The sequence below is a fragment of the Xenopus tropicalis genome, chromosome 5 (assembly GCF_000004195.4).
Source record: "Xenopus tropicalis strain Nigerian chromosome 5, UCB_Xtro_10.0, whole genome shotgun sequence".
NCBI lineage: Eukaryota > Metazoa > Chordata > Amphibia > Anura > Pipidae > Xenopus > Xenopus tropicalis.
In genome coordinates this window covers 103,749,037-103,762,578 of record NC_030681.2, presented here as the reverse complement: position 1 = coordinate 103,762,578, position 13,542 = coordinate 103,749,037, and the positions used below count along the sequence as shown (strand labels likewise).

At 41.3% G+C, this 13,542-nt stretch overlaps 1 protein-coding gene across 6 annotated transcripts in view; it reads right to left on the bottom strand.

The window, feature by feature from the left end:
* Positions 1-9,696: 9,696 nt before the first annotated feature.
* lpp (LIM domain containing preferred translocation partner in lipoma) overlaps positions 9,697-13,542 on the bottom strand; it is a 176,876-nt gene continuing 173,030 nt past the window's right edge. For 5 of the 6 annotated variants that reach the window (XM_012963147.3, XM_012963146.3, XM_031901796.1 and 2 more), the window contains one exon: positions 9,697-13,501. In XM_012963147.3, the coding sequence (XP_012818601.1) occupies positions 13,373-13,501 (129 nt within the window). In that variant the 3' untranslated portion in view covers positions 9,697-13,372. 6 annotated transcript variants of the gene reach the window in all.

The window sequence follows — 13,542 nt, the reverse complement described above, 5'->3', positions numbered from 1 at the left end:
CGTACCAGCACAGGGCAAATGCAGGTACAGACATTTGTAAGGGCTGGATAAAAAAAAATACTGGTCTTCCTCCAACAAACTTATCACTTAGTTATTGTATCCAGGCTTAGGGGCATATGTATTACAGTGTGTAAGCTAATATCACCAGTGATGTTGCCCACAGCAGTCAATTAGCAATTGAATTTGAATGGTCATCTACAAGTAAGGAAACAAAAGCAAAGATCTGATTGGTTGCTATGGGCAACATCAATGGTGATGTTGGCTTACAAACTATAATAACAATGCCCCTAAGTCCTAGAAATATTTCCTGCAGTCAGGAGCAGCCACGATTATGATGTACAGTTAGTAGGTATAGGTATTGGTATATACAGTTTATATGTGTGAGTGTAGAGATAGGTCTGTTTTTGTATTTATGTGCACTGGGGTTCATTTGGAGGGATTGTACTAGATAGACGTATTCCTTTTTTCAACCCAAATTAACTATGTAACTATAAACTCTGTAAAGTTCTACATACATATATCAGCTTTATATTAAACAGATAATACTGTATATGTGGGCTGGTTCGGCCATGAGAATTATTTGGCTTTACCCCAGTGTTTATAATACCACCCAGCCCATGTTATAGCATACCTAGCAATATGTTTAGCAGCTGGGAAGAGCCAGTGTGGATTGAAGGCTTTTTTTGGATTTCTTACAGCACAGACACATCTAAATTAGGAAAGTAAGCAACAAGTGACTCACACTCTATTACTTTCTTCCACTGCTCAGAGCCTCAGTTGTAATGCTCCTTACACCAAGTTATGTCATTTTATGCTCCGACATTGGCTACAGTTCGTTTCCAACAAGCAGCGTTACCATCATGATCATATTTACAGCACTTACTTTATTTTGTTGTTGAAGAAGGTGATACAAAGTGCATCTTAATCAAAGGGTTAAACACAATTTTACTCACAATTCCAATAAAAACTCATCAGCCATTTCTTGCTCACCCACAGATTTTGAAATACGTTTATAATGAAAATTCTGTAGATAATTTAATGCACAGTAGCAATGCAGCAAAGGTGAATTGGGGCTCCTTTCTAACCAAAAAAAATGGGGCCAACTCCCTGGAGCCAGTCCAGATATGTACCAGAGCAGTGGCCAACAACAACATGAACATAATAAATACAGTACTTAAGGTTAACTTATCCCTTTTAACAGATGGAAGGAAAATGTGAACATTGCCTTGAAAATATGGGCAGGAGCTTTAATTTTAGTGTTTTTCCCATCAAAAATAGTCACTAACAATTCCCTCACAAACACATGTAGAAAAGTTGTACAAAGTCAGTTAATATAATGCTCCATTTATTTAATGTTCCAGAACATTTTTCAGACATGGATACAAGCATAGACTGATATCATTAAAGCATTTCTGAGAATTCCCTCACTGAGTGGTTCATAAAACTAGCGAGCAAGTGACGCATAGCGATTGCCATTCGTATTGCTGTACAGTCCTTTGATGTGACCCACTTAAAACCAAAGATAAGTTCGGTGCTGGATGAAATCAGCCTTATGTGTGAAACAATAGGGGGGATATTTGGATTCCCAAATGCCTAGAAAGCCTGCGAATGTTGTGAAACAGTTACCGAGTGATTGAACGCAGGCCACACGCATTAAACTACGTTCCTGTGGTCCTTGGGCAGCGTCCAGCTCTGTACTCCTGTTTAGCTGTGTGTTCAGCACTTAATCACTTCCCCATGATCTGACTTTACTGGAAGATTTGCTTTCATCACGCATGGCAATGTTCATATATATGATGCACGCCCAATGCCATGAGAGACTACAAAGGACTGAGCTGACACAGAGCTGGGGAAAACATTCTTGGGAAAATGTACTTTTTCTTTCCATGGTTTGGAAAAGGAAGAGCCATCAGGGAAGGCATTTGCCTAAGGGTGCATCTATGTTCCTAGTATAAATGCAACCACATTCATTTCAACTACCAGCAGTCAGCTTAGTCCATGTGACCCGAGTAGAACAAACGTAGTGCAACTCTGGACTGGTCTTAACTCAATTTTTTGCCTGCACAGATCTGCTTCCCTCCTCAAATATAAAGCTGTGTTTATATTAGTGGAATGCTCTGGCACACCCACATGTAGATGATTCAGGGAAACAAGGTGCCTGACCAATGTAGATATTCTGCAAAAGACTGTAGTATAGGCCATAAAAGGAATAATGTATTTGGTCAAACAGTGGTGATGTGATCAAAGGCAAAGTATACTGATGGCCCAGTTTGCTAAATGAAAGGTGAATTTGGTTGACACTGAGCCCTTGGCTGTATCACCTAATTGAACCAATTACATTAAAAATTGTAACCTTAACAAGGCCTAAATGATACAATGAAGTTGGAAAGTGCTCCTTTCACCTCACTTGTTTTACTCAAATAGTATCACCACTTTCCCTTCATTCCATGGCTCCCCATTGCAATATGTTGACCTATGAGAATTTAGTTCAGTCACTGGTTTTCCTGCCAGAGCCAAGGAGAAGATATTCATTCTGCATGTTATTATTGATCACAGTTTTTTTTTCAAGAACAAGTGGGTCAGTTCTCTTGCCAGAAACGGGATCATAGAGGAGATCCATGACCCTAAAAGTACAAGGCCAAATGTATTTATATAGGTCACTTTGAGTGAGGTGACTTTGAATCTCTTTTAAAATTTTAGTGGGGGGTACTTTATTCATTAGAATTTACAGCTCTCCGTATTTAAGTGATTGTGTTGTGAGCGCTCTCTCCCTTCAATCAAAGTCATCATCCCACTCCTTCCTCTCTGCTCTCTTCCCTCTCATCAGTCCATTCACCTCTTCTCCCTCCCTGACTGTCAGTTCAACTTCTGCTTATTCCCTCTCATCTATCCTTCCCATGTATCCCCCCCGTGCTACCACCATTCATTTGCCTCTGCTCACATTCAACCCTCTCAGTACTTCTTCTCCCTCCTACCAGTCAGTTAAACATGTGCTCTCTCCCACCCATCCATTCCGGTGCTGCTGTTCATCCCTCCCACCTATGTCTCCTGCCACCTTATATTCCCCACATCTTTCTGTTAGTCTCTTTTCCTGCTTACTGTTATGGCTTGCATGGAGGCTGGGGAGGAAAGGGACTTTGAAGAAGGCGCCATGCAGGGTGGGCAAGCAGCGGCCATTGGCAGGTACTATATAGCGTACATGTACAAATGTGTGCAGGTCTCTTTAAGGTATGAATGACCCATTCTGAACTCCAAGGTGGCTTCTTATATCCTCGTATTCAAATTATTTTTTATATTGCACAAGTGTGAGTGAATCATGTGACACAAATACATTGGAAAGTTCTTTTGTTTTGTGCTTAGAGATGTTATAAGCCGTATAGGTGATACCTATATAACAGTTTTCAGGATTTTCCAACTCATAATGAAAAAATATTATAAAAATAAATGTTACTGCATTAACGATTAGAACAGGTTACACTTGGGTGAAACACAAAGCTAGATTGGCATAAATGACTATATGTATAGAAATATTGCAACATTTCTGAGCTCCAATGAAGTAGGAAATACTGGGTATCCCTCTGGTGGCACATCGCTGGCATGCTGAGTTTAATCTGCAAGGACTTTGGATGTACTTCTATTGCTGTCTGGGTGTGTTCCCCACACTCTATAACAGTGGTTCTCAACCTTCCTAATGGCGCGACCCTTTAATACAGTTCCTCATGTTGTGGTGACCCCCAACCATAAAATTATTCCTAGGACCATCGGAAATATGTGTTTCCTGATGGTCTTAGGTGACCCCTGTGAAAGGGTCGCTCGACCCCCAAAGGGGTCCCGACCCACAGGTTGAGAACTGCTGCTCTATAAAGACAGGTTAAATGTACTCTGATAACAACAAACACCTGCAGGGGGATCCCATCTGAGTACCTAAAGGGGCTAGTAGTAGCACTGCATGTCTGTAAGTGCTGGACTCGCCTTAAGGTTCTGTGTGAATCACCCAAAGAGATTTGCTGGAGTGAGTACAATTAAAGTGACAGTAACAAAGGAGCGCTTGAAGAGTTACAGTATATAGGCTGTTTTTCTTTGGACTGAGCTAAAGGACTTTACATAGTTAGTAAGATAGCTTGCGCTGGCAAAGGTAGTTAGTAAGGCCCTTATTGCGAGTTTGCTAGGAGTGTTGTGTGTATTAGATTCCCCTTTATTTCAGATAAAAAGTTATTTTGTTTATCAAGTACTGTGTGTGCATTATTATTGTTCCTAGTGGGGCCCCGTAGGTGCACTCCCGGATCCCACTAGGTGGAGGCACTGCGCTAATAAGTACCAGGTACCCAGTCTCTCCCAATACCACTGCGGAGTGATTCAGGTTTGTCCCGTGCCATCAGGTAAGCACCACACGTGGAGTGTAACACTGCCAAAAGTGCCAGAAACAGTGAGAATAGGGTTACAGAAGGTACAGTATTGGAAAGTCATTAAACCAAGGCCTAGATTCACTTGTGTCTTCAGACACTTTCATAACTTTAAACTGCCAGATCTCTCTATCTGTGTGATTTATTCTTCTTCTTTAAGGACCAATACTTTGTGTCAACAAGACAATAAGCCGGACCACAGAAGGCGTCTCTGACTGGGGTTTATTTTTTCCTTTGATTTATTGTGTGGTGGTCTACATGGTACTTCCGGGTCATCTGCCTACTAAGCTCATATAGAATTCTAATTAAAAGGGACATTAACCTATTAGACTATGTGGCTTTCTGATGGCTCAGAAAATCTCTATCACTTGAAAATGCTTAAAATGTATTTTTTTTCACAGACTTTAAACACCCGCACATACATAATGAGGAAGCTGAAAGGTTTCCTACAATGTCAGGTTTGGGTGCATAAGCACATCACTGGCAAATTTCATGACAAATGAGGTTTGTCCTGTGGCCTTTGGACAAAACTAATCACATGAGAGCAAGCAATACTAACTGAATTTGGACCCACTTGGAAATCAACATCAGCAGTCAAAAACAACCAAATTGGCCTTTTGTGGCCTTTTTAGATTATTTTTTTTGTATAGGGTTTCGGGAATCGGTTTTCCCTTGGCAGCTCAGCATATACTCAGGCCTCACTTAGCACCTAACAAGGTCAAAGATATATGAAAATGGAGGCATTAGTAGCGACCCCCACATTTCACCATGATTGTGCTCTGCTCAAGAGGTCTGGGCCCTACAATATGGAAACCTCCGGCTTAAGGTCAAGCAGCAGATGAGACAATTTGGAATTGTTTAAATCTGTGTGGCATTAAAAAGCAATCCCATATAATAAAGTCTGCAGTTGGTAGGGGACTGCGAGTATCAGCAATCTTGTATGAGAAGAACTTGCATGGGCCTCTGCCCCCCACCCCTGGAATTTTGCATACCTCTCAGCCTGACCCCGATCAATGTTTTAATGTCCCATGTTGCCCTGCTTGTTCTTGGTTCTTCTCAGCTCCCTGCTTCTTGAAAACAACTTCCAAGTTAGCCATGCATTCCACTGTGAGAAACACAACCATTTTGCGTTTTTTATATGAGCCAAGCAGAGGGAGGCAGAGAGAGAGAGAGACAAGCAGCATGGGAACAGCAGGAAATAAGAATTTGTGGATTCTGCTTGTGCAAGTATAGGTGAGGGAATGGTTTCAATCTGTCAATTTCTGCATTCATCTTACTGGAATGTACAGATTTCTCATTGGTCATTTCTACAGTCATTATGCTGGCATGTCTGCAACCTGCATTTAATAAATGTACCAGCACAGGTCAAATGTGGACACAGAAACCTGTAAGAGCTAGGGTTGCCAACATTTCTGGAAAAAATACTGGCCTTCCTATATTTTACTTTCCTCCCTATTAATAACATTGGCATCAAGCATTTATTTTATTGGCCAGGGAGGCATTTTTTCACACCAAGGGATGAAAAAAAAAAAAAAAAAAAGCAATAAATTGGTTTCCTACAGACTTGGCACCTAGTTATTGTATAGATAATGTATTTAGTAGTCTTAGAAATATGGGTTGTTTTTGCTTGAACACCTCAAAAAAAATTTCTGTGGATGCCTATGGTAACTGCGCACACACCAATATTACAACTAAAAAAAAAACATTTGTTGGTTCAAGAATACAATTTTAAATGGCAGAGTGAATTATTTGCTATGTAAACAGTGTAATTTAGAAAAGTACCTCATAAAAATCATTGAACTATCCCTTTAACTCGCACTACAGTACCAGGTGCTAGCAGGTTCAGATACAGGTGGGAATATGGACTCTGGCCTGACTGGCACATGAAAACTTAATTCTTTCATATAAAGTTCAGCGTTTCCTATTGCCCAGAGCTGACCTTCAGACTGGAGAAAAAGCTAAATTTGTGCAAAATGAAACAGACTGGGAGTGAAGGCCCTGAGACAGGGAACATCTGCTCAGCTTCATTCTGCATTATCACAAAACTTGGCAAGTAATGGTTTGATTCAGACCTCCTCTGCTACTGTGATTCTTTGCAGAATTTGAAGTACAAACCATCCAACCAATTAGGTCAGAAATACGAAGAAATTAATGTGCTGTAAAACATTTAGGGGTAAATGTAATAAAAGTTGTAAACTAAAAACAATTTGTATGAACAAGAGCAAAAACGTGCATTTCTCAATGTCCTATTTTGTATTAAACTGTTACCTCATTGCAAATTCTAATTGCTCATATCTCATTTTGAGGCCCGTTGAATGTTGGTGTAAGTGCAAAAATAACTTTCTATAGTTAAAGGCGGCCTGCTATAGGAATTCAGGTAGTGTCCTGCACCTCTGCTTCTGGGGCTCTGCAGGATCATTCTAGGCAGGCATCATGTTCGTGCGCTTCCGCTCAAGGGAACCAATCGAGATTCCATTACTGATACCATGGGGCCCATTTATCAAAGTATGATTGATTCAGAATACAAAAAAATCGTATTATTTCTACATTTTAGAACTGTGCATATTTTTTAGCGATTGTTTCGTTAGTTTGCGACAATTTGTACAACAATTTGTGCGACAAAATTGTATGAAAGTTTCAGATTCATTCACGCTTCGGAATCGTGACTTTCCTTGGGCCAGGTTGGAGCTGCAGAGTGCCATTGAGCCCTATGGGAGACTTTCCTTGGGCCAGGTTGGAGCTGCAGAGTGCCATTGAGCCCTATGGGAGGCTTTCCTTGGGCCAGGTTGGAGCTGCAGAGTGCCATTGAGCCCTATGGGAGGCTTTCCTTGGGCCAGGTTGGAGCTGCAGAGTGCCATTGAGCCCTATGGGAGACTTTCCTTGGGCCAGGTTGGAGCTGCAGAGTGCCATTGAGCCCTATGGGAGACTTTCCTTGGGCCAGGTTGGAGCTGCAGAGTGCCATTGAGCCCTATGGGAGGCTTTCCTTGGGCCGGGTTGGAGCTGCAGAGTGCCATTGAGCCCTATGGGAGGCTTTCCTTGGGCCAGGTTGGAGCTGCAGAGTGCCATTGAGCCCTATGGGAGACTTTCCTTGGGCCGGGTTGGAGCTGCAGAGTGCCATTGAGCCCTATGGGAGACTTTCCTTGGGCCGGGTTGGAGCTGCAGAGTGCCATTGAGCCCTATGGGAGACTTTCCTTGGGCCAGGTTGGAGCTGCAGAGTGCCATTGAGCCCTATGGGAGACTTTCCTTGGGCCGAGTTGGAGCTGCAGAGTGCCATTGAGCCCTATGGGAGGCTTTCCTTGGGCCAGGTTGGAGCTGCAGAGTGCCATTGAGCCCTATGGGAGACTTTCCTTGGGCCAGGTTGAAGCTGCAGAGTGCCATTGAGCCCTATGGGAGACTTTCCTTGGGCCGAGTTGGAGCTGCAGAGTGCCATTGAGCCCTATGGGAGACTTTCCTTGGGCCGAGTTGGAGCTGCAGAGTGCCATTGAGCCCTATGGGAGACTTTCCTTGGGCCGGGTTGGAGCTGCAGAGTGCCATTGAGCCCTATGGGAGACTTTCCTTGGGCCAGGTTGGAGCTGCAGAGTGCCATTGAGCCCTATGGGAGACTTTCCTTGGGCCAGGTTGGAGCTGCAGAGTGCCATTGAGCCCTATGGGAGACTTTCCTTGGGCCAGGTTGGAGCTGCAGAGTGCCATTGAGCCCTATGGGAGACTTTCCTTGGGCCAGGTTGGAGCTGCAGAGTGCCATTGAGCCCTATGGGAGACTTTCCTTGGGCCAGGTTGGAGCTGCAGAGTGCCATTGAGCCCTATGGGAGACTTTCCTTGGGCCAGGTTGGAGCTGCAGGGTGCCATTGAGCCCTATGGGAGACTTTCCTTGGGCCAGGTTGGAGCTGCAGAGTGCCATTGATTCCTATGGGAGACTTTCCTTGGGCCAGGTTGGAGCTGCAGAGTTCCATTGATTCCTATGGGAGACTTTCCTTGGGCCAGGTTGGAGCTGCAGGGTGCCATTGAGCCCTATGGGAGACTTTCCTTGGGCCGGGTTGGAGCTGCAGAGTGCCATTGAGCCCTATGGGAGACTTTCCTTGGGCCGGGTTGGAGCTGCAGGGTGCCATTGAGCCCTATGGGAGACTTTCCTTGGGCCAGGTTGGAGCTGCAGAGTGCCATTGATTCCTATGGGAGGTTTCTCAAATCATGCACAGAAGGATCAAAGTTGGAAAGGTTTTCCCGCCGTTTATGATTGTTTGGATACGAAAATTTCGTTTCTATCACAAATGATCGTTTCAATGCGAAAATTTTGAATCGTAAGTATGAAATTTTTGTATTCAAACTAAATGAACTTTCGTGACATTTGCGATCATTTTGTGAATCGGATTCGTACCTTAGTGAATCGGCCCCCATATGTAGAAGTGCAAGAGCCTCTGGCAGATCTCTAGGCCGCTCCAGCACAGGCAAATAAGCCCAAGAAATAGCATTTCTGTTACAACACATTTTTTCCCAATATATTTGAATGCAGTTCTATCCAACCAATTAAACTGCAGCCATCTAGATAAACTTACCCTATTTATTCCTAGTGCCATTTTATTCACCTATTCGCAACCTTTAAAACAATCCAACTGGAGTCACAGCTTATTGCAACTTTAGGGGGCAAGTTATGGCCCAAAAGCATTTTTAACAATAGACAATGTCAAGGGCATATGCAAAACAAAGTGATATATTTATTTCTCCTTAAATAATTCCTTGATAAGACAAGTGGGTATTTTTTCTCAATTCAATTTTTTTTTTTTTTTTGCATTAAAATCATAAATTTGAATATTGGTTAAAAAAACAGGTAATTTTTGATAATTATTAAGGGAACAAAAATATGCAAAACACAAACATAAAACTTTAGCATCTAAAAGCTCATGAGGTCACACAGACTTAGGCAAAATTTTAACTATTTAGCCAATTCAAGTTTTTTCAATTATTTTTTAAAATTAACAAAAATTACAAATTGAAGGTATTTGAGGTTTTTTTCCTAAAGTTTTAATTATATTTTTTTATTTAGATTTTTTTTTAACAAATAAGGAAACATTTGCTTTTTTAAAATCTCCAGGTTATTTGAAGTAGGAAAAAAATAGTAAAAACCAAATAGGGATTTCGCTAAGTGACCCCCTTAGAGTTATATTTAGTAAAGCCATTTTCGCTTACACCAATCATGTAACAGAACTGAGCAGTTTATGCAGCAAAAGCAGAAACTTAGCAATGAAATACATGAGAAAAGATCACAGAAAATTAAAGGCAAAAATAAACCGAACACAACTTAATGCAAATACAAAATTTAATGTGAAGCATTGTGCATATTGTTTATCAGAAAAACAATTCTAGATAAAAAAAAATTCTTAGAGTATAAAATCAGATTAGAACATTACAGAGAGAACTGATTGTAATTTTGATCTCGAATGCAGTTTCATTGATTAGAATATCATTTCCTACCCAAGTGAAAGCAACTGAATGCATTATTCCCAGCACATTGTGCTCAGCGCTCTAATAAAGATGCCACTTAGCGTCTATGAGAAGACCCAGTGCGAAGCCCCGGTGCTCCTGTTGCTGACTGACGCGCACATTTTCTTTAGGAAATGTTAAGAATAAAATAAAATCTACAAATGCAAGTTTGTTTCCAATTTCTTTGGTTTTTCCTGCATAAGGCTGACTCCTGAATGAGGTTCTGCTCCCCTTCCTGCACTTTCTTTTTGCCGCACACACATGGGCCATTCTATTGTCCTGGCTTGTTTAGCCCGTGGGCAATTAATTGTGCTTTAGCTACAGATGTAGAAGGACATATTGCACTTAACCAATTATTGTTCCTATGGGGAAAAGCAAATTTTAAAAGAAAGCAAGCAGGAGGGAGGTGGAACCCTTATAACTTCTGGGTCTATGACTCCCCACTCACATTTATGGAGGCATCACATGACAGAATTTCCTGTCTGAACAGACTGATGGGGTTGAAATGGTTTCCTGAGAGGCCCCCTGGATACAAAGGGATGGTCAGGCAATGTGTCCATAGAAACCTACTGAACACTGCAAGGACAATATATAAAAACCAAGTGCTGACAGTGGCACATCCGTGTAGAAGTCGTTCTAAAACTAAGCGAGCCTCTTCCCCAGATCAGAATAGCAGAAGGGTTCTAAGACCATAATACCTGTCACCACATGATTTGTGAGTTAAAAGGTGTATTTAAAAGGGGGGGAACAGAGTTCTCTTAAATATTATGACAATTGGAGACATTTTTAAAACAACTACTGAAGGAGACAGAACCTCTATAATACAAGTGTGACTATGTTGTTGCTGGATAAGGGACATTGCCACATATAGGCAACACTTCCCAAGTATTGGCAGAGCTAATAAGGGTTCCAGCTTAGTGTTATAGCATTTGCGCCTGCTGAAAATAAACTGGATGTTTCTTGAGCATAAGGCCCAGTAACCTATTGTGCTGATATACTTTGGTGACTGGGGAATTCTGCATATACATGGATTTTGTGGATAAGTGGAAAGTGGACAAACTGCACAATTTTAGCAGTATGTGAAAGGACTGGAGCTCTGACTAAAGTGCAGTTATATCTGTTTCCTTGAGATTATATTGTAAAAGATGAAATGCCACTGGCATCTATTGACCCGCTCCTTTGCCCCTGTACCTGTATGTTTGGCAAACAGTGACAGTCGGCTAATTATTATTTCCTTTACTATGGTTAAATCACTTGTTCAGGACTGTTCAGCTGCAGGACCAGGAGCCACATGGTCTGATACTAAAAACTCAGCCGTGCAGTCCCAGCTGTACCTGTAAGCAACTCAGTGTCTCCCTTCTACACAGAGCCTTGGTGGTGCCCAGAGATTTCCCATGCCAGCAGCTCTGCCCTACAAGCTGTGTGATTGCGTCTGTACCATTATACCCGGAACAGAGCTGCCAGCCATCTCAACTGCAGTATTTTGGGTTCAAGACAGCAAGAATATCGGCAGTCACAATTAAATGAGACGACAATCTTCCCATAAGATGGTGTGCTCTATTGTTAAGTGCTTTTGAACATGAATTTGGCTGCTTTAGTGTGCATAGATATAAGTATATACAGTATTTATATAGTGTAAATGTGGCTTTTTGTAAAGTTAGACTATCCTCCATCTGCCTTGTGGCACACAAACCAACATAACGTACACGCTAAAAAAAATTGCAGTAATTCCAATAAATTCCACAGAAATCTTTTCAGCCTCTGAATATATAGCTATATTTTTAGCCATTGGTTGACCAAATAACAAACATCCAGGGAGCTCTGGTTCCTTTTCAGGTGGGCACAAAATGTTCAGAACATTACCACCTGCTGCCACGCTTTCAAGAACACAGCGGCATTGGAAAAACACAACAATCCCAATCACAACACATAGGTACAAACTTGATTAAGATTCAGCCATATTGGAGGAGCACTTTCCTTGTAAACCCTGTGTCTTGGCTAAACATAAAAAGGAGTCTGTACACAAGGATTCACCAAGGCCTGAATGGATCTACAGTAACTATGAATGGTCAAAGGCAATTATAGTGGCACCGTTCAGTATACTCTCCAAGTCTAAGCAGAAGATACCTACTACATATAAATTATGCATAAAGAAGGAATATATATTGGCACGTTTAGCACTTTTTTCTTATTCTAACAATGAAACCGTGTACAAAAAATATATTAGTTCTTTAATATATTGTTACATGCCATGCTCTTTGAGCTGTAGTTCATCTTTCTAAAACATTCTATTGCTGCCTATAATAATCTGTCCATTTCCTGACTGCAAGAAACTGGGTGAGGGCATAAAGGTGGCTGCTGAGCTCAGTTTATTTGCATTTATGGACTTGTTATTAGAAAGAGATAGTTGCAGAATGACTTCCTGGTAGCGAGCTATCATTTCCATTAAAAGCAGTCAACAAAAAATTCACCAACATATTAAGCCCTTAACAGGTACCAAAAGTACAAATAATAGTGAAATATTAAAGTTCAATTCTGGTCCCAAACTTACTTTCTGCAGCAACGGACTCACCAATGCTCTGCAGCGTGACCATAGTCTATAGAATATCAGTCTTCCATCGCCCAACACCAAGTCGGCATTACTAAATATCTATTTGGGACACAATCCATAAATTCAGCCTCAGTGAGATACTGTAACTACAGGACTATGTCATTTTAAGGCACACAGTTATTTCTGCATATCTCTGGATCATTAAGTCCAATCAAAAACTATTCCATAAATCATTATATAGTGCTACTGTGTCTGTTTGCATATTCATAACCACATACAACTGATAAAGAACATCAAATCATATAAGAAAGATGGCCATAGTTTTATATATGAGGAGCAAAGCTATGAAAGGAAACCAAAAAGAGCTAGAAGTAAATATGTCCCTTCATCTCTGACATAAAATCTGTTGTTGTAATTTAGTTCTATGTAAGAAAATCCAGCCAATGACTCTAACATGTGTGCATGCTACTGTATTGCTCTCATACCCATGGACTGTATCTCAGGAGCAAACTTTTCTCTAGGTGATACAAAACAAAAGGGTGACCATATAAAATGCACTGCTGGTATTTTGTGAACAAACGCAGAAGCAGCATTATTGGTTTCAAGGATATAAGATAGGCAGTGAAGCAGAGTTTGACCATGAAAGTAAAGATAAAACAAGGACATTTAGCAAGTTCATAGCTAGAGGTGATTGTTTCATATACTGTGATACTTTCCACTTGGACTGAAAGGGGTTAAAATGAGATGCATTATAACCTTTAGTGCTGTAAATGAACTAAATAACTAGAAAACATTGGCTTTTAATATATGGTTGAGAAGAGAGGTTTACAATAGCTGGATATATCTGCCTACAACAGTTTGGACATGGAAGGCAGAAGACCATGGGGGTAGATAGGAACATCCTCAATGCTTCTCTATACATTCAAGTTGAGGTGCGTCTCATTCACAAGTCAGTGCTAGACTTGGCAGTTAAAGCCTGAATACGTGCAGCATTGCAGGCCTTGCATAAGATGTGCCCATCCAGGGGGTAGCAGCCTTGATTCTCCCCTTCAGACAGAAGACTCCCACAGTCCTGTAAAAGAGAAGTCCGTATATTAAGATGTGCTTAAATGA